This window comes from Psittacula echo (assembly GCF_963264785.1).
Source record: "Psittacula echo genome assembly, chromosome: 4".
NCBI classification, from domain to species: Eukaryota; Metazoa; Chordata; class Aves; order Psittaciformes; family Psittacidae; genus Psittacula; species Psittacula echo.
The window spans coordinates 30848630-30873837 of record NC_137738.1 but is presented as its reverse complement, the minus strand read 5'-3'; the positions used below and the strand labels follow the sequence as shown (position 1 = coordinate 30873837).

At 45.0% G+C, this 25208-nt stretch overlaps 1 protein-coding gene across 11 annotated transcripts; it reads left to right on the top strand.

Moving 5' to 3' along the window:
- The first annotated feature begins 7509 nt into the window (after positions 1-7509).
- On the top strand, positions 7510-21527 carry CCSAP (centriole, cilia and spindle associated protein). Of its 11 annotated transcripts, none has more exons than XR_013956562.1 (5): positions 7510-7875; positions 15654-15937; positions 17518-17771; positions 19017-19096; positions 19726-19775. XR_013956562.1 is itself a non-coding variant. In XM_080615018.1 (4 exons), exons 1-3 carry the CDS (start codon positions 7554-7556, stop codon positions 19072-19074), a joined length of 678 nt encoding a protein of 225 aa, XP_080471144.1. In that variant the 5' UTR covers positions 7510-7553; the 3' UTR covers positions 19075-19096; positions 19726-21527. The 11 variants fall into 11 exon arrangements, 5 of the variants coding, with proteins under 5 accessions (XP_080471144.1, XP_080471142.1, XP_080471141.1 ...); XR_013956563.1 differs by having other exon boundaries at positions 17518-17707; positions 19003-19096; positions 19726-19737; XR_013956560.1 differs by adding an exon at positions 20528-21527 and having other exon boundaries at positions 17518-19990.
- Positions 21528-25208: the final 3681 nt, after the last annotated feature.

Genomic DNA, 25208 nt, shown 5'->3' with positions numbered 1-25208 from the left:
TGGGCACCAGATGGGGCAGGGAACCCCTCCTCGGGGGGCTCCCTGCATAGCCCCCCTCCTGCCCCCTGCCCCGCTGTGATGCCCTCCTCACCCCCCATCCTCAGCTGGAGCCAAGAAGTCCTTTGGAGCTGCTTCTTTAGGTGGGCTGGGGAAGAGCTTTTAGCACTCGAACTGGTGCTGGAGATGCTTCACAAGGAAGGTAGATGGCTGTGGCACCTTCAGTGGATGATCTCAGAGCATGCAGTTGTGTCAGCAGAGGTCCATAAACAGAGTTTATGTTGGGATGAGGTTTATTTTGTGTTGAAGACCTATGGTTTCCAGGAGGAGGAACAATGAGATTAGGTTATGCTGATTTCCCAGGCTGACAGTGAAATCAGCCGAGAGTCAGCATTGAGCTGACACTAACTTCTAGTGTTTAAAATCACATTCAGGAACATGCACTTGAGCGTGGCCTGCTCCTTAGCCCCCTCATTGCAAATTCTGTGGTGTTTTTTCAAGCAGTAAATTATTTTCCACAATTCATTTCTTATTACCCCCCAGTTTACTCCCTGGGAAACCAAAGCCCATCGCTGCACAGGCTGGTGCTAGATTCAGGAGTGGCACTGGGCCCCATGACAGGCAGGTCCCAGGTTTGCACATAGGGAATGGTGAGGCATGCGGGTTCCTATGCTGCAAACAACAGCCTGAAGCCACAGGAAAAGCTTCTGTCCCCATGACCTAGAGGCCACGGGGACGATCTGAAGCACTGATCATTCCAGCAGCACCTCCTCACTGCTGGGAGATGGGGAGCAGGTTTCAGCACAGGTGCCTCCGTTTTCCCCCCAATGCATTTGTGTTCTCCCCATGACAGGTTGGTTCTCAGAGGCAGCCAGCCCATGACGGAGACTTGTATTCCTTTGCTTGTGGCAAATGCTGTACCAGGCTCTTGGGTGCTGTGCTGTGATACAGGAGCGAAAACAGGAGAGAAAAGCATGCATGGGATTGAAAAAGGAATATGAAGGGGAACACCAGTAAAAGTTATCCCTATTAGCAGCTGGATTGCTGTCCCAGAGCTCTAGAGGGGAGGGGGTATGAGCAGAGAATAGCTTTGTGCAGCATTATGAACTCAAGATAAGGTTGGGGGAAATCGTGTGGGCTCAGACACTTCTCCAGCACCTCCCTCTCCCTGAATGGGTGCACGCAGGCTGCCTCCTGCCTTGGCTCATCCTGAGGCTGCTCAAGCAGGAGATAAAAAGGGCAGGTGAGGAATCTGTTGTGATTCACCTGCCTCTTCCTCGGCTGGCATGTAAACCTGGCTTTTTATCAGGCTGAGTAGGCACCTGTAAATGTGTTACTGAGGGCAGTGCCTTGACAAGCACTCCTAGAAAGGTGGATGGAAAGCGTGGACCTTCACCAAGGCTCAGAGGAGCAGCTGAGGTTGCTGCTGTGGGTGCTTGGGGACACAGCCACTCGGAGCTATAGTGGTAAAAAGCTTCAAGGGCTCTGAGAAAAAGGTGAGATTTGCACAAGTAGCAGGATCAGTGCTCAGAGCTGCTGGAAGGGGGGCTGCAGGGCTTCCCCTGCAGCCCATGCTGGCCAAAAGTGAATTTCCCAGAGCTCTGGATAACAGCATCAGGATTTCTGGGGGACCTTTCCACTACCACTGGCTAACCTGGTCCCCAGAGCATTTGAACTGGCTCTTCTGATCCTTCTTCCATGACACTGTTACCCTGTGGGCAGCTGGTGCAGACCTAAAAGGGATAATAGCCCGTGAAACCAAAGAACCCGCGTCTGAGGGATTAACCAGGCTTCTATTAACAGAGCAATGGCTTGTTTTGTGAAGCGATCGGGACAGCTACCCCTAGTATTTGGCAGAGTTTCCCTGATCTAGGTGAAGGTGGAGTTTCACAGGTCTAGGGAGCCTGTGTTTTTGCCCTGCCTGGCAAATACTCTCGCTGGTTTGGGTTTTATACTGTCAAATACTTTAAACCCATGGTTGTCTATGAGAAACAGCTTATTTCTTTTCCCTGTTTTCTCTCTCCTCCAGACTTTACCCAGGCAATAGCTCAGCAGCCCAATCTCAGATCATGACAGCTCCTGCTTCGGCTGGAAGCCAGTCTGCCAATCTGAAAGATGTGTTGACATGTAATTTTACACTCCTGCTACACATAAGCTGTCCGCTGTTCCCCCTCATTGCCCGGAGCCAGAGACAGGGGCAACGGCAAAAGACCGCAAGACAGAACCTTCTGTAAACTACATGTTTCTGTGACCACAATATGCAGAACGACATCAGTGGTCATTTTTCATTACCTGCCACCTTTTGCATACAAATCAGGCAATCTCTTTGCTATGACTTTGCTCTTATTTCTGTCAGAAATCAGAACATTTCCCTGGCCAGGCTGCTGTCCTCCCTAGAGAGAGGATCTGGTGCTCCCATTCAAAAGGAGGTAGTAGAGGAGATTGGGACTCCTGGGGTTTGGCATTGATCAGTCACCTGTCATGGATCTGGTTTGAAAGTCTCAACCTACCTGACCACCTGGCTTGCTACCTGTAGGAGAGCAATAATAAGGATTAAGAGGCATAACTGACCTCCTCAGGGGAAAAGTGCTTAAAAAGGAAAAAGCTTGTTTAGAATTTCAGTGTTATGGTTTGAATGGTGTCTTTATTTCGTTTTTTAATGAACGGGAAACCCCAGCAATACATGCAAGGGAGGAAGTTCAAGTGTTAACATCAACCACGTAAATATTGTAGTTCCTCATTCAGGAATCATTTAATAACTGCTACTCTCAGCCTCTGGAAGTCTCTGCCATGAGGTAGTGAAGCCAAAACTCACTAGGATTAAAAAAATAACAATGTTTATACAGCTACGCTGAGAACATCCAGAGGCCAGGGAATGATTCTTGTCTGGCACATGCGGAGCTACTTGGCTGTAGCTGGAGGGGTAAGGGAGGAGTTGTCCTTCCAGGACAGTCTCAGCATCTTCCCCTAGAGCTGTTGGATGTCTCTGGAGCTGGATTGGGCTGGTGGCTGGGCTGGAGGGACATTGGCTCCTGTTTCTTCGTAGTTGTTGTACTGTAAGACTGATCGTGGCAGGCTGTGTGGAGCCAACAGGCACCACTGCTGCGTGCATCCGCCTGAGGTAGCATGTGATTTTCAACCTCATCGCTGCTGGGTGTCTCTGCATGCTTCTGTTACAGGTCTTTTTATACAAATGGTCCCCAGTTATTTTCCAAACCTAGCGCTGCTGCCAATCCACCAGGAACCGTGGGATGTATGGGCAAACTGTAGGATGGGGCTGCTCTGCAAAGGAGAAACTGGAGCTGGACTGTGAAGGTGCAGCTTACCTTGTAGCACATGGCTGGCTGGGCACTCATTTTCATGCCAGCAAGGGATAAAGGCCATAAATCCAGTGCAGTACAGTGGAGAGGAGGTGCGGAGACAGCTACTATAATACTACGTTATTCACGTAGTGCTGATACCTTGCAGGCTGGTATGAAGAGCAGATGCCTGCTCTGGAGAGTGTAGAGTTTAGGGAAAAATGGAGAAAATGGGAACTGAGAGACTGCGCACCAGGATCTGGTGTTTGTCATTCTGGCATTTCGTATGTGATGGCTGAGAAGCAGGTTAGTGATGGGCAGTAGGTTTATGGGCATGACAGGATAAGTTTGGCCCTGCAAAAGGTAAACCCTTTCTTCTCTGTCAGGAAGGGAAGCAATCAGAGAGTATCGGTGTACCTCTGATACAGCTGCATCTTCCCAATCTGGGGACAGAAGTTCTGTGGGAAGGAAAAGCCATAAATGATTGTTGCTCTAAAATGATAACTGGGAAAAGCAGCAGCCTTTTCATAGACACAACTGCCAATCTAAAACTGTGCAGGTCGGCTCAAATTCACATTTTGTACAAAATAACATTTTCTAGAAGGAAAGCAAATGCTGCAGACCCCAGAGCTTGCCCATCCATTAATGTCAGCTGCTCGTATGGACTGAGCAGAATATCAGAGTAAGAAATCAGAGTCCCAGTGAACTGGGGAATAGCCTGCTCTCCTCTCTAGCCAGCACTACTGCCACAGACCTCTCCAGTGCTGCCTTCAGTTATGGGTGGTTTTATACCAATTGTCCCCTGCCATTTTTCAAGAAACACCCTCAGTTACAGCAGGGCATGGTGAGACTGCAGTGGGACCACAGGGGTACCACTAAGGGCAATGGGAGAAGGCAGCAGGGACAACCCATCTGCCACTGGAGCCCTCAGTGGGGATAATGAATGAGCGCAACAGCTCCCAAATGTATTTTCTGGAATAGCACTGAGGCAGGGAAAACCACTGCATCTGCCTGGTTTTCTTCTAGCAAAGCACATCAGCAAGGCTCCTGCACGTCTCCCTGGGACAGGGCACCCTGTATGGCACAGCATGGCGAGAAGGCGCACTCAGAAGGAGCTCCTTGCTCATTTTTGGAGCTGTTGTGTGACGGCAGGCATGTCAGCAGTGCTATTTCTGTGCCTGTCTTCCCGGTAGATGCACTGCCCAGGCTCTGCTCCCTTGTAGCTCCATCACCGCCTGTCCCTGAGAGCAGCCAACAGGGTCGAAGGAAGCTGAAGAAGCTCTAACTGGTTTCAAAATGGGGCTTAACAGGTTTATGAACACAGCTGTATTCTCGTTTACACCAAGGCACTATGGGGTGTTCTGAACAAGTGGTTTAGGGACACTTAAAGAATCACCATCAAAGCTATTAGCAAAAGTAGTTTTAATGTGAATTTATAAAAGCGAATTTAACAAAGTTTGATGGCAAAGGTTCATTCTATTACTGCATGGATGAAACATACAAAGGAAAATCGAGTTAGAATTGATTTAGAATTATTTATACAGAGACTGAAGATGCAAAAGGGTAAAGGAGATGCTCCCACTGAGTCAGAAGGTTCAGAGTAGACCCCCTTGCTTTCTAAACCTCTGATGGAGCTTAGGTGTGACTAGGTCCAATCTTGGTCCCAGGCTTGGTCTGTAGGGTTGCATGTGTAATCCATTGGGATTCAAAGGACATCAGCAAAAGGTGGTCTTAATATGATGTTGCAAAAGGTGGTCTTAATATGATGTTGTAAAAGGACCAGTTCCTCCCATATGGGGTTTTTTGACCCAGCAGCAGACTGCAGTTTTAAGGTGGATCGCAATGTCTAGCAGCTGTCTAAGGATATTTGCAGTTTAAGGTGGAACACAAGATGGAGTAGCAGTCCATCACTGACTGATTTGACATCTAAAAAGTGAGCCAATAGGATGTACTGCAGTCACAACAGCGACTTTTAGTAGAGATCTGAGATAATGACATTCATGCTATAACTGCAGTAGGTTAGCTAAATCATTTTACACACACATGCAGAGACACATATATATATATATATGTATATATATTTATGCATAAAGGTATTCCAGTTAAAAATTCCCCTGGAGTTCAGTGCAATATTCACTTCCAATATCTCAGCATTGGATTGGGTTGAGGCTTGAGGAGTGGGGAGTCTTCAGCCTAGGCCCCATGACCAGCTTTTGGGAATGGTTCTCTGGACTTTGCAAAATTGAGATTTCATGAGCTCTGAGAGGTGCCCCACTCAGGGGGAGATCCTGGTCTCAGCCCACTGAGCTTCAGGACTGCTCGGAGGGCTCGCTTAGCACCACTGTTTGTAGGGTCGCAAGGTTGTTGGCTTTAGTCATCAGCAAATTTCCCTCCTGGACACAATCTGAGCTGGTAGTTACAGTGGTACTGCTCCACTCAGGCTATGACCGAGGTGAGGATTGTTCCAAGGCTGCCAGGGGATGACTGATTATTCCTGCTGCCACTTCCCACCTTGGCCAGGCAACAGGAGTTTCTGATAGGGTCTAGGGACGTTCCAACACCCAACTCATTACACAAAAGCCAAGGCCTGATGGGAATTCCTGAGATCCTAGAGTAGCCTAGAGGAGGAGAGAATGCACACACAACATTGCAAAGCGTCAACCTGTCCATGTAAAAACTTACAGCTATATTCTGCTTGATCTGAGCAAACCAGTTAAACTAAGTCCATGTGCTTATGGTAGCGTATCAATGTACTGTACAGGCAGAGGTGCTGTGTACCGCCACCATCCCCTCACATTAAATCCATTTTGTTACACTGGGCAGCTGGGCAAGTGTTTTCCATCCTAGGAATCCGTGTCAGCTCGCACTTTTTCACTTGTGCAGGTTAGGGGAGGCACAGGGCAAGGAAGAGAAACTGTTTGCCTCCTTATTGGAAAAGAAGCAGCAGCTTCCTGGAGCTGCTTCTGGAAATCCATCAGTGCCCCCGTGTGTTGAAGCAGTGGCCGAAGGGGCGGCAGGAGAACCAAGCCCTGTGCACGGTGGGGTGGAAATCAGGCTTGTGGCTACCCAAAATGCAGCGTTTGTGACCCCTCAGCCCAAGGGTTGGGGCTGGATGAGAGGGTCATGCTCATTCAGAGGTGGTGTGAGGCCATGGCATCGCAGCAACGCTCCCCAGGACACTCGTATTTCTTGAGTGTGATGCCTTAAATACGGAGTCAGAGAGAAGGGAATATCCAGAAATGGCTCAGGGGCCACAGGGTGCAGGCGCTTGGCAGGGACATGGTGATCAGCCGTGCTGTGTCTGAGTGCAGCCAGGCTGGAAGAGGAAGGCCAGCCGCAGAGGCTGCCCTATTTTCTGCATTCACCTCCAAAGCACTTCATTTCCCAAGTGACTGCAGCTGCCTAACACGGGGCTGGATTAGGCAAATCCTGTTCTGGCATTCACTGGAGATGGGTTTTTAAAGCAGATTAATGCAAAACAGGGAAAGGTCCCTGTTGTTGCAGCTGTCTTCATCTCCTTTCAGCAGGCCCCTTGCTGCTACCCATCTTTTTGTCTTGTAGGAGCAGAGCTTAAATCAGCAATCCCCCCTGCGGTGTTGCTGCACAGAAAAGGAACTGTTGTTGCAAATGCATGAATTCTGGCACATGGCATGGACCCTCCAGTATTAGATGTCCCCTGGCAGTAGCAGGGCACAGAGTTTGAAATCTGGGGTCCTGTACCCCGCCGTGGCCTGGCCATGGCTCACCCTGGCGCAGGAGGCAGTAGTGTGGGTGACGGGGGCTGCTGCGTGTGCAAGGTGATCCTCAGTGTGCCAGGGCAGAACGTGGGGCCTGCTTCTGTGAGACTGTGCCTGGTCTGGGTCATGCTTCTCAGATATGGCCAGAGGGTTGGCAAGGCTGCAGCGCTTACGCCTAAATCTATTCTGTTATAATGTACTGCTCTGCTCTGTTCTAGTCTAGTTGAGTTCATGTTTAGCCTAGCCTAGCCTAGCCTAGCCTAGCTGAGCCGAGCCTAGCTGGGCCTAGCCGAGCCGAGCCTGGCCTAGCCGAGCCGAGCCGAGTCGAGTCGAGCCGAGCCGAGCCGAGCCGAGCCTTCGTCACACGGCGCGCGGGGCGGGGCTAGTTGCGGGGGGCGCTGCGCGCAGCGATTGGCGTGGGGCTGGCGAGGCGGGGCCTGGCGCCGCTGTTTGGATTTAAACGTTGCAGCGGGAGGGGGCGGGTTCGGTCGTTCCCGTTTCCCCTGCTCTCGGCTCCGCCATGGTGGTGCCGGCGCGGCGCGTAAAGACGGAGTACATGAAGCGCTTCAAGGAGCCCAAGTGGGAGTCCTGCGGCGCTTGCTACCTGGAGCTGCTGCGTTACCGGCTCAGCCGCCGCCTCCTGGAGCAGGCGCACCGGCCCTGGCTGTGGGACGGCTGGGAGGACGACAGTGGGAGCGGCGGCGGTAGCAGCACTGCCGGGTCCCCCTCGCCGCCGGTCGCCAGCAGCCCCGCGGCCGCGCAGGAGGAGGAGGCGGCGGCGGCACCACCTGCACCGAGCGAGGCGGGACGGGGCAGTCCCGGTCGGGAGCGGGGTAATGGCGGTGAGTGTGTGTCTGTGTGTGTCTGTGTGCTGCGGAGCAGCGCTGCCCGTCGCCGGAGCCAGGCGGGTCCTGATCGGCCTCAGCGAGGCACGTCAAAGATGGCTCCGGCCGCCCTGCCGCGGCGGGGCTGCTGCTCCCCCATCCCGGGGTGACCGCGCCGCGGCCCCGCTGTCCGCGGCTGGCCCTGCCGGCCCGTGGATGTCCGCAGGGCCGGGTCCGGGGGAGGACGGTGGTGCGGCAGGGCCAGCGCAGCACGGGTTGTGTCATACATCTGGGGGGTACAGCTTGGTACCTTCCAAATGAGGTGTGGAGGAAGCCGGGCAGGGCTCGGAGGCACATCGGGACAGCACCGGTGGCTGTTCCGACGGAAGAGACTGAAGGGGATGCTTTTAATGGGATCTTTGCTCTAGGCCTGCGGAGAAGCCGTAGCTGCGGCATCGGAGGTGTTTCTTTAAAGAGCCAAGCGGTGGTAACTCATCCTGAGTCACAGCCACTGATGTAAACTGTTGCCATGGGAGCGGAGCATTTCTGCAATTATATAAGCTGTTTCTCTGGCAAAAGCAGCGGCAAGTTGGACTGTTTGCCAGTGGCGGGCACTTAGCACGGCTGCTTTCCTGGATGTGCGCACATAGTCTGTTTCAGCTGAACACTTGGTTCTCAGTTCTGCCTGAGGTTTGGCCTTGGGTTTGCAGCTTGGTGCAGACAACTTTGTAGGCCTGAGCAGCTGCAGAGCTGCTGATGTCTTGCTCTCTTCTAGCATATCTTACCTTTTGGTATCTCAAGAATTACCTATGCAGGGGGTAGACAGGTAATGACACTGTCAAGCTTCCTAGGTTGGTGGGGTTTGTATCCTATAGCATATTATCTCTTACCTATAAGGAAAGACAACTTTATCTGGCAGCCATTGATTGGTCTTTTGCAATGCCTTTTGAATCCTCTATGTATCTGTTGTACTGTAGCAAGGAAAGTCCTGGAGAATTGTTCAGTTAAGCCTCACGCTGCCTGGATGGTTTTTCTGGTTAGTTTAGTTGTTTGGAGTGGGGAGATTAATCTGCTTCAATGTCCCTTGGGGCCTGAGTTTATGAGAATAGTCTATATTCTGATACTCAAGACTAAACTGTGTTCATAATCCTTAAGGATTCCGTGTTATACAAAAGCTTAGCTTTGCTGAAGTAATCTATTGAAAAGGCCTGGTGTCTCAGAGCATGCTGACTATGAGGTTTTGCAGTGAGCTGCCCTCCTCATGGCTGGGTGTTTCTGTGGTGCCAGCCCCATGTTGGGGTGCACACATCTGCTGGCTGCCAGGGCACCTGCAGGTCTGGCTGCTGTTACTGGTAGCCTGGTTTTGGTTGGGCTGGTTTTGGCAGTGAGTGAAAGCTTGATAGCTGTGGATATGCTGCTCATGCAGGCACTTTGTCATCAGTGATGTGTGCCACTATCCAGTGCATCCACCGCTGTATCCTCATTACAGTATCAGTGGCCAAGGGACTGTAGCATGTTAAGCTATGGGATTTTGGATGATTGTGGCTTTGTAGCTGATGCACCATTGCCATGGCTGCTGGAAGGGAATGCCTAATGTTCTATTAGGTCCTTGCTATTTTACACTTCTAATGGGAGAAAAATCTGTGCCTAACATTTATTTCTTTGCTAGGTGGCTTACGATAAACATTTTTTTTAAGCTCTCCAAGTATTCAAGGGCTTTACTAAGTCCTTAGCAAAAGGACCAAAAGCAGCTCTGCTTAGGCATCAGGATTTAGTGGAAAGTTATTGTACATTAGGGTATATGCTAATGTATAGGCAAGTGACTTAGTGTTGAACAATTGTAAGGATGTTTCCTTTGCATTGTGGCTGGCTAATTAAAACCTGTGGAGGAGATAACATGGAGACTACCACTTTGAATCTTCTATTATTCAGCCGCCTTTTCTGGAGGAACTTAATTATACCCAAGTGCTGTGGGGGTAGCTGAGTGTGCTCATGTTGATGACATCTTTTGTCTTCTGAATCTGAGATCCACCCACATGCTGCAGCATTCTGGTTGTTACCTGGCTACTGCTGCTTCCCTCTGTTCTGTGGGGAACCTGATTTCTGGCAGAGTAGTACTGATAATGCTTGTGGACAAGAGTATTTGGCCAGCATTCATGTTGCCTAGTATGTGTGATAAAGCCAATTTGTAATGGTGTGTGGCCATGGTTACTTTTCCCTTATGAAGATGAGCCTGTGAGTGTTTGTAAAGCAGTTTGTACAGCATGCCTTTAAGATTTAGTGGCATTCATCTAAAGTACAACCAGTGTGAACATCTGAGATACTACATAGGACAAATGCATTTTGCCATGGTACTTGTAAGCTGTAACTGAGTGATCTTAAGGTGTGCTTGGTGGCAAATTTGGGTTAATTCCTTCTGGCTCTTCACTTGCAGCAATTGTTCTGTAGAACATGCCCAGGCACAGATGTGCTTTAAATACAATCCAGCAAAATCTTGACCTAAATCAACTGGTCTAGTTGACAAATCCTCAAAACTGTCAACACAGCTCGGTGGGCCAGTAAGTGAAAGACAGGAGCTCTTGGCAGCTGTGCTGCTGTCAGACCTGTTGCTTGTGAAATGATGCCACTGCACACGCATGCTGGATGAAGGCATCTTTCAGCCCTATTGTCATTTGCCTTCACCATGTTTGTGCAGTGGTCTTAAATGGCAGTAGTGACAAGCTGCTGTCAAAGCAATTGCCACACAGTAGCTGGAAAGTGACTGATCTGTATTAGTGCAACTCTGCAGAAGATCCAGTTTCAAACTTGTTCCCTCATCTTGCCTGCCACTATGTTGCAGGTGTATTTGCTGGCCCAAGAACATGGGGAGGAGTAGTTTGTGGTGCAGGAAAGGACAATAGTGTCAGCTTAGGGGTTTAGAGTACTGTGATTCAAAGTTGCTCCAATTTTTTTGATTGGAAACAAGTCATTATTTTCTAAACTCTGTTGCAGGTGAAGTTTGTGTGAATCTATAATCAGCACTGAGCTGCTGCGTGGTTGGTAGCTCCAATACTGCTTCATATAAGATTTCTTGAAACAATGATGTTGAATTCTTTCAGCTGTAGTAACTACTTTCTACCCAGCTGTTCATACCCACAAGGGAGTATATGCCCTCTTCAAGAGGCCTTAGAGACCTGCTGTGTTTGGAGAAAGGTGGTGTACTAAAGCAGGAAGCTCTGAGTTCTGCCCATGGCAATTTAAGCACAAAGTGCTTCTCCTGAGTGCGATGAGCAAACTTCTCTATTGAAGTAATATTGAAGTATATTACTTCAGTACAGATTAGACCTGTGGGTCTAATCAGAAGGTTGTTGATACTTCTAGTAAGTCAGCAGGGCCTTTGACATGGGAGTCCTGTCTGCCCCATAGGGCAAGCAGTACTGTGGGAGGGAGGGAAGCTCCACTGGAGCTTTTCCTGCTTTAGCCCTGGAGGGGAGCTCCTCTGTGAAGTGGGCAATGCAGTGGGGTTTAAATGACCCCTTCTGGGCAGGAGCTTTCAACAGCCATACTGGGTGGGCCTGGCGGCCTTGTTCTGCCTGCTGAGCACTTAATCCCCTCCTGTCCAGTGTGCTCTGCTTAGCATCCATGATGCAGTTTTAAATGTTCCTAGCTTTTTCCCACTCCCGTCTAATGCTGCTGCCAATCAGTTCTGGGTTTCCTGTGTCTGCTGGAGCTGGCACACTGCATGGGAAGGGGGACATAGCCAGGTGTTGCTGGTGTTTGGGTTCCCTGAGCAGCTGGGTCTAACTCCTTCCTTGCTATCAGCTGCTGCTTTTCTACCTTCCTGTGAAGACGAGTGCCTAACAAAATGGCTTGGATATAAACTAGTTTTAAATAAAAGGCTCAACTGTTACAGATACCTGCCTTGTGCCTTCACCGAGTTCTGTATAAATGTAGGAGTGAATTAATTGAAATACCTTCTCTAATAGCAGCTGCTCATAAGATGCTATAGTATGCTCTGGCATACAGCATTTACTGTAAAACTGTGCACAGGACTCTGCATGCCATTTATCCATATGCTTTTATTGCTATTTTGGGACAAGCAGGCTCAGTCATTTCTGTACCAGCTGGAACTATATATCCTAGTGAGCAGCATCACCCAGGCATGGCTGCTGCCTTGAAATAGTATCTTAAAGCTGGAGTTTCCATGCAATTGCAGAGTCCCCACTTCCCTGTATCTTTTAAGTCTCTAAATGCCACCTCTGCTTCTCATGATCTCCATGTTGCTCCATCCTTCTTTGCAGAGAAGGAAGATGCTGTTTTTCTCTTGAACAGAGGATGGAACAGCTTCCCAAAATGAAAGCACTCCTGTTTCAGAACTGGCAGCAGTATGTCCCCCTGCAGTGTTTTATTTTCTCAAAACAGTGCTTCCTTCTGATAATGGACCTAGCAGTCCCTTATTAGGAGTGGGCAGGGTAGAGCTGTGTGGATAGTATTTTGTAAAGGGATAGGTCTGTGCTGCCTGTAATGAATGTGAGCTGCCTTGTTAGAGGTGAAGCTGTGTGTCCCAGAGCTTACAGCACACTATGCAGAGCAGGTCTTTTACCACACTGAGGTCACTGCTGCTTACTTTTTATCCAGCCTTGGCTATAATGACTGAAACTATGTGCACCCAATACTGGGATACACGAAATTCTTCTGGCTGTTTTTTGTTCTCACTCTGTCACTCCTTTGGCCTTGACTGCTGTTCTTGGTTGTGGGGACAGTTAAGTGAACTCTTAACATACAGCTCTAAACACTTTCACATTGCTCACTACTCTCACCCAAATACTCAGATGTACTGCAGTATCATCTGTAGTTGAATGCCGCACCTGCACAGCTTGGAAGACCTGTGTGTCTAGGCTAGCCTGAACAGGGCCCAGCACCAGGGCCCCTGTACTGGCTGGCAGCAAGTAGAGGATGTATTGGCAAGACTTAGGGCTAGTGAGAGGGAGCCTGAGGCTTGCCTAATGGGCATGCTGGGGCATGTGGCAAATCTTCATGTCTTTACCCTACAAGCACGAAAAGCAGTTCGTAAGAATGATTGCTATTTTGTCACGGTATTGGCAGGACCTTCTGCTTTCAGTGAAGACCCTTAGGTAAAGCTTGTAACAGTGGTTTGTGATCAACCTCCTGGTATGTAAGCAAGCCTTAGATGAACTCCTGTCAGTGGAGAAATTCCCTCTGTATGTACCAGTGTATCCTGGTGGTGGCTGAATTATGCTGAGACTTGGAACAGAGGTAGCTTGCAGCTGGTCCCAGCACAACCAGAAATAGATGGTATGGCAGAAGACTTCCAAATTCAGCATGTTTGTCAGCAGAGTTTCAATGTGTCACTGTGTGTGTCTAACAGAAGACAGCATTTAATGTGCAAAGGTGGACACTTGAGGGGGAACCCTTCCTAGTGGACTGCTATGCTGTTAGGGTAATAAAAGGTATCACTGGCCTAAAAGTCACACAGATTTCAGATCGATGTCTGCTGCTGCCCACAATGCTTAGGGGTCATGCTCAATGTCTACCATACACCTCCAGCTTGTCAACACCACTGTTGAAGATTAGCAGGATGGAGAACTAAACCAGGGTTCTGTGTATTTTTTCCAAAGTTGTATTTCCCAGCATGCTGTAAGTGCTATATTGATTAAAATTACAGAATCAAATCATTTAGGTTGGAAAAGATCTTTAAGATCAAGTCCAACCATTAGCCTGGCATTGACAAGTCCACCATTAAACAACATCTTTAAGTGCCACATCTACACATTTTTAATAGCTGCAGCGATGGTGACCCCACCACTTCCCTGGGCAGCCTGTTCTCTTTCCTTGATAATCCTTTTGGTGAAGGAATTTTTCCTAATATTCAACCTAAACTGCCTCTGGGGCAACTTGAGGCCATTTCCTCTTGTCCTATCACTTGTTACTTGAGAGAAGAGGCTGACCCTCACCTCACTACCACCTCCTTTCAGGTAGTTCTAGAGACTGGTAAGGTCTCTCCTGAACCTCCTTATCTCCAGACTAAACACCCCCGGTTCCCTCAGCTGTTCCTCGACAGACTTCTGCTCTGGACCCTTCACCAGCTTTGTTGCCCATTTCTGGACCAGCTCCAGTACCTTTATGCCTGTCTTGTAGTGAGGGGCCCAGAACTGAACACAGGATTCAAGGTGTGGCCTCAACAGTGCCCAGTACAGGGGGAGGATCACATCACTGGCCCTGCTGCCACACTACTGCTGATACAAGGCAGGATGCCGTTGGCCTTCTTGGCCACCTGAGCACAAACTGCTCATGTTCAGCTGGCTGTTGACCAGCACCCCCAGGTCATTTTTCTCTGTACAGCTTTGCAGCTACTCTTCCCGAAGCCTGCGATGTTGCATGGGGCTGTTGTGACCCAAGTGCAGGACCTGGCACTGAGCCTTGTTGAACCTGGCCGCAACCCATCAATCCAGCCTGTCCAGATCCCCCTGTAGAGTCTTCCTATCCTTCAGCAGATCAACACTCCCACCTAACTTGGTGTCATCTGCAAACTTACTGAGGGTGCACTTGATCCCCTCCATCCAGCTCATTAAGATAATTAGTTTGGACTAGTAGTAAGAGACTAGTTCAAGACCTCTTGTTACCAGTTTGTAGACCTTATGCATCTCAAAGGTGGTAAAATCTTTGGTCCTCCTTTTCTAGTCAACTTTTCTCCATGGTTGTTCACTTGATTATATTTACTGATGTCATAAATCAGACTTGTTCAAAGCAACTTTACTGTAAGGCATGACTTTCTTACCAGCCTCTCTCTTAGATTTATGAACTATTGCAGTGCTATACCAAATACTGGCTTCCTTCATCTGAAGTCTAAGACACAGATTTTTGAATGTAAGTAGTAAGGAAATGTCAAGAACTGCTGTGAGGCACCACAAACAGGAAAACTAGTTCCTCCATAGCCCTAGCTCTATAATGCAAGAAGATTGGATCTTGTTTCCCTGTATTTTTATTAATTAATGTCTTATATAATCTTAATTCAGCCTTTAATGTTGGTCTGTGTCTGCAAAGCTGAGACAATGATACAGACTTTAAATTTTTTCATCACAAACTGCTTACCCAATGCCTGGAGGACAAATGCTGGACCCTTGTTATGGAAAGTTTAAAAAGCATGTGTATGGGGGAAATAAGCTTTGGGGAGCATTGCCTGTGGAGTGTGGTACTTTAAATGTAAAACACGCATCACAGAACAGATAGCATGGGTGATGTCTACCACTTTGTAAGTCTTTGCTTCATATCCCCTCTCCTCCATAAGCAGAAAACTACAATCAAGATGTACGTATAATCAAGGTACTTGAAAACAAATCACTTTTTTTCTTTCAGTGGAAGCTTATAATAGAGGACTTTAATATTGCACATGCTCTTATCAGGCTTCATCTCTGGCTGGCTGGCAGCATCTCCATGGCATTCAGCAGTCCGTATGTTCGCTGTCTGAAAGATGGAAGGATGAGATAGTGAAGACTGAAGATCACTGGAAACAGTTCTGAAATACAGCCTGGAGCTGTTGGTTATCTGTGGCCTTGCTAGTGAAAGGCATGTTTGAATATGTGAAAGCTGATGTACAGAGGGATGGGCTTAGAAATATTGTAGTCACTAAAGAAAGGGTGAAGCCATTTAAGCAAGGTATACATCTGTTGCTAAGGAAGTAATGACTTCTTCAATTCTAAACCCAGCAGTTTCGATGATATATTGAGAGGCTGTGCAAGTCATACCTTAATATGTTGTTATTAGGAGCTAAAAGCATAAACTTTGTCTTTCTTTAGAGAAAGAAAGAGAAGATAAAGAAAAGCAGCAGAAGGAAGAGCAAGAAAAAACTGTAGAACACCCTTCTGTAAAAGAAGCAGACAAAACCAGCCGTCCAGGAAGACGTCCAAGTCAAAGTGCCTTGTCCAGTCGGAATGATCGAAGATCAGCCAAAAGCCCTCAAAAGACAGATGCACCAAAGGAGAATAAACATCCATTTGCTCTGTATGGGTGGGGAGAAAGACAGACAGATACTGGAAGCCAGAAAACTCACAATGTTTGTGCTTCTGCTTCAGCAAATGAAGTAAGTAAAAGCTTCTGTTTTGTTAAAGGGTGGTGAGTACTTAGTGCATGGATAAAACACATGTCTAATATTGAGGTAAAACTTCTCAGGGATGCCTCTGAGTGCCTGGAAATTCTAGCAATAAATTATAAATAAATTAAAAATTATAATAACGAACCTGAAAAGGTTCAACATGTCTGAATCAGACAGCTCTTAACTTGGTTTTGAAACTTCCCATGTTTGACTAATACTGGCAAGTTCTGATTAAATCTTGGCTATCTTGTTTCTGGCTGTTACAGTGCTACCAGCAAAACTGGCTGTTATAAATGTATTTCTGCATTCTGAACTTCAGGAACACAAGAGAAAAGCAGCAGCAGGCAGTTAGCACCAGGCATCCCACCGCAGGCAGGTATATGCACACTGGGGTAGAACATGTGCTGTGAAAGAGTGACTTGTGCTGGGGCACTTATGAGGAATAGGAGCCTCACTGAGAAGGAACAAATGCTTTGCTGCTGAAATGTCTGCCTAGCAGCCTGCTTCAGCAGGTCACTAGCAGGGAACTTCTTGCTGACAGCAGAATGGTCTATGAGATGGGTGATGGATTGCAGGGTTGATAAATTAGCAAAATAGCACAGATAAAACTCATATGGTCATGGACAGCACCAGGATTCTGCTATGGTGGGGTATGTTTCCTGGCTTAGCAAGAAACACTACAGTTGGAGTGTTGCAGCAGGTCCATTTCTTTCTTTTCTGTAGTTCTCCTAGTCTGGTAAAACATAGCCATTACTATATCCCTGCCAGCATCTTGTCTTTATCATTAATGTAGAGTCTGAGCCTATGACCTGAGATATCTGAGGATGAAGGTGAATGGTGTTCTTGATCTATAAGATAGAGCTGACTTCTGATGGACTCTTTTGGAAGGGGTTTGAAGCTTAAGTCTTTTCCTTTCTGGGCATTTCTGATACACTTCCAGTTATGTAATGTTTTATTGCTAAGATGCTTCTTTAGTGGGAAGTGACTGCTTACTCCCTCAGCTAGGTCCCCTTTCTTTAATGTTTGAAAGTTTTTACATTCTTCTAATTGAGATGGGACATAGTTTTAAATCTGGAGATGGAAGCAAGCAAGCATAGAAGCTGGCTCTTAAATTTGGAGGAAATATGATTAATATAAACATGTATGTAGGTGTGCCTGCAGCATGTTGTCAAAATTATGTTCTTCAGTGTCTCGGGATTGGTTTTACTATTTTAGCTTAGGTTTTAAGGGATGCTTTGGGTATATTGAGGGATGTTTAAGAAATTAAAATGGTAGAAATAGGGAACTTGAGGTTTTTAGAATATGCAAGAGTAAGACCGAGAAACATTCAAGAATTTTGGAATTGTTTAATAGTGTGAAGTGGGAAAGATAATGCAGAACAGAATTGGAGGTATTTTCAATAAAATTCTGTACTCCTGTTAGGTATAAATTACAGAAGAGAATATAATCTCGCTAGCAACCCCTGTTAATTTGTGATGGGAACTGGGACAAATACAAAGTCATCCCCAGCTTCCCTGGGGGTGTTCTGAGGCTGTTTTCCTGCTGTAATACTAACTCTGGTCTTCTAGATTCATGAATCTGCTCTCCGAGCAAAGAACAGGAGACAAGTGGAGAAAAGGAAGCTCTCTCAGAGGCGGGTACGATCAGCAGAAGCAGAGAAAGCCTGGCGAATAAAGCCCTCCCCTCCAGATAACCCTTGGATGACAGAGTACATGAGATGCTACTCAGCAAGAGCTCTGTGAATCTGGATTCACTTGGGTATCTTCAAAAGAAGTTACGCATATCAGGACACTGGTGCAAGGAACCAAACTACTTATGCAAGGTTTTTATAGGGAGTTTCCAGCTGTTAAAGTATTTGCTATGATGTTTTTATCTTGGCTACCTACCTCACAGTGGGGTGCATTGTTGGAGCCATAGTATTTGAAGAGGCTTTTAGACAGAGCTACCCAAACTTTTAAACAATTTCCCTTTTTGGGAATTTTTCTAATGCTTCAGTTGACTTGTTTTGGGGTGGAAGGGGGAACTTTAGCATACAGGGAGTCAAACACTCTTTTGATCTTGGTTACAAATAATCTATTGTCCCTTATTTTAAAAGTTCAGGTTGCAGGGAGGTGGTGCTGGGGAAAGACTTGAAAGGTGTGATGGAGGTGCCTTTGCATTTATAGTACTATTTGATTTATTACTTCTACCAAAATAAGTATATTGAGACAGGTAACAGGAAAGCCAGTGGGTCTGGTAAACAGCACTAATAAATGTACATGCTTTAGGCAGGCAAATACTAAGTGTTGTCTGTACATAGAAACTTTCAGAAAAACCTTGTTTGATTAGTGGATCTGCTGACTCTTACTGCTGTTTCTAAGGTCATTAGAATAAACTACTAATTTTCAGGGTAAGAAACAGCTACAGGATTGTTTTGCTGTTGCTGTGCCTGTTGTACCAAATAATGGATGTAGACAATCATGATCTGCTAGCTGCTACTCAATAAGCAGTTGCTTGTTCTACCAGTATGAAGTTGTACCACTGTATTAAGCTCATGGTCATGCTTACTCTATGCTTAATCATGTAAATGTGCTTGTTGAAAGAGAAGGCTTGCTCCTGTCTAGTGAAGTTTATTTTTAACTCTTAAGAGTAGCTATTATACTCAGTGGGGACCAGAGTGCAATATGCATTCCATTTGGTGGCATTGTACAAGTATACTGTTAGAGGTTTTAAACTTGGGAATTGTGTGGATAAGACTTGCAGATGAAGTCCTGAGCAGCTTTCTGCCTCTCAAAATTGGGGTGGAACCCCTTGCTATAGGGGTGAGAGAAAGGAACATACAGTGGACTTTGAACACTCACTTCATAGGTCCTACTTCTACATAGCAAGACAGTCATTGTTTGTGATATCCTCAGTGGGCGCTTTTCTCCTCAAGGTGCTGTAAGTTATTTTGTTTTCAGTTGGATAACTAAGCTTTAGGAAGATGACTGCTGTAGTTGTGAGCTTAAAGTTTTGTTCAGATGTGTTGTGTGTTAGTCACATGTGTTGGTTTCCTCAGTTTAACTGTCTTGCAGCTTGTGTTTTGCAGACTGAACACCTTCTCAAAGGAAGCACACTTGCACTTCTGTAGCAGATGCCTCTGCTAGTATTAGCTTCATCCCACAACCTGTGAGTAAGCAGGACTCTTGAACTCCTAGTGCAGCACATAGCTACATGCTTAGTGTAAAGTTTCATTTTAAGTGTTATTGAAAGAAAGTAATCTCACAAAGGGACTAAGCACTGCTGCCTCCTAGTGTTAATGGCATTCCATCAGTACAGGTTTCATTACTCCCGATTTTAATCTTATTAAAGTGCTAGAATCAATGAAATTATAACCTGATTTTTTTACTTGCCTTTTAAGCATAAAGTTATAAAAATACAGACAACTCTTGTTCAAATCTACCTGATCTTATGGCTTTTAAGTCTGGGATTGCAAAGTATGATTAAGTATGTTTTTTATACAGCAAAAACTACTGTATTCCAACTCTTAAGTAAACCACAGGCTAAAACTTCCTAAAACTGCAGAACAGTGAGCAAAACTGAGGCAAACTATTCCAGAAGATGTCTTTATTCCATATGAGATTCCTTTATTTTCCTTTTATGCTTTGTTTTCCTCTTTAAATAGCTGCTTTAAATATGCTTAAGTTGCTTCTGCTGCTGTCTCAAGTCAGAAATGCACCCTAACTTTGAACAACGGTATCAAAGCACTTACTCAGTGGTGTTTAATAGCCTTATTCAATAAAAACTATCTGTTCCAGTTGCCCACAGGCTTTGCAAGCTCTGTGTAACAGGAGGTGCATTCTGTCACATTAAACAACTTCCTTGACTGTGTGGGGCAGAGCTCATCTTGCCATGCTTTCGAAGACAGCTTCTATGGTTCTTTCTTCCCACTGAGAATGGAGGAACTGAGATGACTATGTGCCTGCCTCAAGTCCCCATTTTTGGATAAGATGGACCTCCCATCAGATGCTGGTCTTTCCAGTAATTATAGAAGGTTTAAATGTCTTCTGCCTTGGATACCAGGTATCAAACTTAAAACGTGTAAAACCAGGCTTGTTCAGGGTCTTCCTACAGGGTGTAAGAATCTTCACCAGCACCAAGGCTGCTGTGTACTGAGGATCTAGTTCTTATCCTTGTTGGGTCAAGAACTGTCCCCATCAAAACCATCTGCTAGAAGACAGTAGTGACACTAATCAGGTCAAGTGAGTCTCAGTCATGCTTTTTCAAATGGTTTGTAGCTGAAACCGATCCTGGGTGCTATGTTGGTACTGTCCTGGTTTACAGAATATAATGCCTGAAGTGAGGGATAAATCATTCTACAAGTCAGGTAGCCTTCCTGTATTTGGGTGTTGTTTGGCTTAAAAAGGCTAGTAGGTTTGCTAGACAATGTGAAATAGTGTAGTTCTGATACTGCAGAGTTGTACATGCAAAATATTTGGCATGTGCCAGACTGAAGTCTGGAAAACTGTTATTTTAATGTTTTGACATTAATAAATGACAAGCCAATTGACTTGGAAAGCAAAACTCTTCAAGTGTAAAAGCTTTAACTATATTGCATAGATTCTTATAGGAGATGGCTGTTTTGCATCAAGTTGGACTCACTAAAAATGGAAAACCTAGAGAATGTCACCCAATCAAGTAAGGAAGTTCTGAACTTTGTCTTGCATGGACTCTTGATTTCAGCCAAGTAATGAACACTTCTCACTCCTGTTGTAGACGTACAACTGTTTGTAAGAACACAGTAAATACTCAGTTGTCCCAAGTCTTCATTTAAATAACTGCTTATTTCTTTTTATTTCTGAAAGTACTTAGCTAAGTGAAACAAGACATTTTAGATTGTGTAATGCTGAAATTTTAACTGTAGTGTTGTGACAACTAGTGTTTACAATGTGAAATGTTACAATGAAAACTGCGTAAGAATGTCCCTGTGAGCTACAGTAGCATGCCTGTTCAGTCACTGCTGTCACATCTTTGCAACTATAGACTACTGACTTTTTCCACTGGAAACTGAGATAGTCCAGGTGATAGCTGAATTTACAGCCAAACTTAACAAAACTGAAACATGAATTTCTGGTAAGAATTTTATCCAGGTGGCCAATGCACAATTTAATCAATTTTTTAACATGTATGGAAGTGTATCTGGCTTTGGCTTTTTTTTTTTTATGGTATAATGCAGTGCCACTGAATGATAAAGGCCTCTCTTTGTTTTTCTTACTGTGATAAGGACCAAATGCTAGCAATCTGAGGGCCTTATGTGTGGTAAACCTGTCAGTTTATTTTCCAGCTCAGTTAGTGCACTCAGCAGCAAAGCCATATATAGAGCCTGACTCAACACCTTGACAGTAGCCCCTATAAATTAGGGGTACAAGTGAGTGGGAAGCTGCCTCAGCTCTTGTTAGCACTGAATTCACTTTAAAAACAACAGGAAAATACCATCTAAGCTTGAAGCAATATGTGTTTTTTAAAGTAAGTTTTTAAACAGTATTTGTTTTTAATGCTTCTGTATTGTCTATATTTATTAGTGTAGTGTCAACTTGTACATGTGAATAAAATGAGTGATACAAAGTGCCTTGGCTGCTCGTAGTGGCTGTTTTGGGGGGTCTTGGGTTTTCCTTTGCATGGCGCTTTAGAGTCTGCATGCAAAATTGGTGGAGAGTTAGATTACAAGTCCAGAGCTGAGCTTGTCTGTTCCTCCAGATTCTTAATACCCTTTTCCTCCTGACTGGCTTTTTCTGCTACTAACAAGGGCCTAAACTATAACTGTCTGGATTGCTATGCATGCTGAAGCCTTTGGGAACCTTAATTTAGAACTTGGGAAGAAGAGGGTAATATGGGGGAAGAAACTAGGAAGCTGCATCACTAAGAACAAGTATAATCTTGCAAATAAGAAAAGTCAAGTTATTAAAGGATGGCTACGCTTAAGTTCTACATGCTGCTGGTTCTATAGTAAAAATAGAGAGCTTATATTTTCATTCTCTGTGGATGTACAATGAATGTATTCCTTGATTATTATGGTGTTAAGTCTTTCAGCATACACAATGTAATGCAAATGAGCTGCACAGAGTAATCAAGCTTCTTTTTATAGCATTCATTTTTTAAGGACTTAGAGCTGTGTACTTTTGAGCTATGAGGTACCTCACTGAATACAAAGAATAGAATAGATAGATCAGCTGTGTATTCAATCTGAGATGCCTAAAATGAGAAAACATCTTCTCTTTTGCTTTAGCTTTTAAAAAGCATTAGCTGCTGAAGCCATATTATCCAAGTGACTTAGATCTATCTCATCCCTAGTCATTAGTGCAGAAAGACACAAGGAAGCCAAGTGCAGCATTGCAGGGTTGGAGCCCTCCTGTGCTGGGGGCAAAGCAGGCCCTGCTCCCAAGACATACATGGGAGCGCTCCGGCACGTCCAGCTGCTTCCCCAGCCACATACTGACTATACCATGACTTCATCAGAAGTCTTTTTGTTTAAGATTACCTAAGGTTTGTCATGTTATGGACTTCACTTGGTAGGCAAAACTTGTACAAGTAAATAGGATTTGCTGTAAAACACCTAGAAAACCAAGAAAGATTCTTTATTTAGGGCTAGATACAGGCATTAAATGAAATAGTGTAGGCCAAAAGACTCATTAAAAGGCAAGACACAGGCTTTAATAAGACATTTAAATCCTTTAAAGGTCTAAATAGCTAAGGCTCCACATCCAATAGATGCCCAGAAGACAGGTACCAAGTATTATTTCATGTAAAACTCCAAGCTATCTTGCTTTGGTAAAGTAAGAATTTTACATTAAAACCATACATAATTGAACATATTTCTCCCTTACTGTTAGGTGAGCTAGGTTTGGTTTGCAAACTATAATGCTAAAGCTTAAAAATCTACTCCAGGGCTGTTATTGGCATGATGTTTAGGTTTTAGAAATTAAAACCCCCTCCCAGGAGAAATAGTAAGCAGTATAGCTTGCACTGGTGACAGCTATTACTTCCAACAGGATTTCCCTCAGGAATTGCCATTTTAGGAAATTTCTTTTCAAAAATGTCAGTGACAGGTGCAGCATAAACAGTTGTGCTACTACAAAACATGCACACTAACCTGGTTAATGCGTATATAAGGTAAAAACATGTCAAAACTCATAATGACACTATTCTTGCCTTCCAAGTAGGAAGGGGACAGCTTAAGACAGTTGGTTACAGAAAGAATAAAACTGTGCTCTTTTTTTATGTAAAGGGAAAAGGGCAGGAAGAAATATAAGAAAATCCCAGCCCAATCCCTATAATTTCTATTTAAAAGCAACAGAATTAAGTAACAGTCCCCCACTCTTTTCAACTGCTACTGTAATAATGGAAAGAAGTTTTGATCAACAGCCAAGACCACTTCAACCACTGTAACAGTGACAGGAGGGAGACTTTCAGTCAACTTCACTTGTACTGTGTCCCAGCTGATAAGCAAGTACTCAGCTTTCACTTTTGTCACTGTACCAAGAGACCTGATTAGATTGTGGTAAGGCGGGACGGGGGACGGACACACACACACACACACACAAACTCCCCCATATCTCATCTTTTCCCAGCATTCCAGAACTCTGGCAGAAATACAACACACCCCAATTAACAATCTGCCATTCAGACTGGTGGAGGAGACAATTATGTCCAACACTCACTTCAGATGACTTGCTTTTGGTAATTACTTCCACTTCTGAGTACTGGGAGCTAAAACATACTGAGTGAGGATTAAGACAGGTAAGTTTCTTTGGAATTCTTTGATGTTTGTTTAAATGCATACTTCAGCTGCTTCAGAAAATACTTTACACTCCTGCCAGGAAGAGAATACTCCTTGCGAATAATTGTTACCAGTTATATAACAAATCTAATCCTAACTATAACATAGGAGAAAGAGAGATAATATAGAAGTCTTTGGACCCAACAGCCTTTTAAAACCTAAATGTAGGCTTTTCAAATACAAAGCAAACTTAATTCCTTTTAACACAGATGACCTAAGGTGTATAGTTTTCAGATAAGCAGCCACTTGAACCAAAAATGTCAGGACAAAGGGAATAATTTTAAACACAAAACTAAACCCATAAAAGATGGTCGTATACCTCTGTGTAGCACAAGAACAAAGCAAGCTCTTGTGCTTTAACTGCCCTCTGAATTACAACAACACTTCAGTTTCCTGGTTTAAACGCACATTTGACAAGTAACCCTTTAAATAGAAGATACTCATATACAGACAATAGTAAAGCATGCCTGACCCCATAATTTCAGTACTGGGTTCTGATCATAATTACTTTGTGTTAACTTGCACTTCCAATGAGACAAAGTAAAAATGTCACTAGTGATTTCTGTCACTGCAAGTGCCCTCCTGATTTGGTTGAATTCAGCTAACTCCAGAAACACTAGCTTAGTTCTGCAACTCTCCATCTGGCAAAATAAAAGCCACAGGACTCTTACCTGATCAGTTGTCATAGCACAGTAAAAATGATATGCAATACTTGTGGTTCAGCCCTCCCTCTTGGACTTCTGCAAGTCTCTTCTGTCTCCAGCTGAGGAATGAGGACAGGATTGCTAATCTCTTCCCCACACCTCTTCCCCACAATAAAAAAGGTCAGGAAAGAAAGTCTGAATTGTGTGGTTTAACACAGGGGAAAAAAAAAAAAAAAATTCAGTACCAAGGCTGAAATTCCCCTTGATAAGTTCCACAGGGAGAAAAGGCTACGTAAGTGGTACGCTTGGTTTTTACCTTCCATCACAGGAATCTCCTGGCGGGCAGTGTGGACAGCATTTCACACAGTGCACTCACATGAAGTTCAAGGATAGAGCTCCAGCAAGACAGACAGTTTCTAATTTTAAAGTCTAATTTTAAAAATCTAAGTTCTTAATTGTACTTTATGAATGTTTAAGAAAAAGAAATTAGTATTTTAAATGTCATACATTCAAGATACTTTAGAACCACCTATTTTGGTTCAGTTTGTACATTGCCAGGTATGATTCAACAGAGATCATATTTCCACAGTGGATTGCTCTGTTGTTGTCAGAGGTTAGGAGAACTCCTGCTGTGATAATTCTCCGTAAGCCCATTCCCCTACCCTGGAACCACAACACACACAGAAGATGCACAGTTCTCTTCACATATACATTCCATCTTTGTGATGCCAGTGCTATACAAAACATCAGGACCAAGAAAAAAGATCCAAGTCAGTCAACAGCCATTTGAGAGACTTACAAGTATTTTTTCCTAAACTTT

Coding starts and splice junctions, on each gene's coding strand:
- CCSAP (XM_080615014.1), top strand. CDS start 7,554: ATGGTGGTGCCGGCGCGGCGCGTAAAGACGGAGTACATGAAGCGCTTC. Junction 7,876..15,653: donor TCGGGAGCGGGGTAATGGCG/GTGAGTGTGTGT, acceptor GTCTTTCTTTAG/AGAAAGAAAGAGAAGATAAA. Junction 15,938..17,517: donor CTTCTGCTTCAGCAAATGAA/GTAAGTAAAAGC, acceptor CTGGTCTTCTAG/ATTCATGAATCTGCTCTCCG.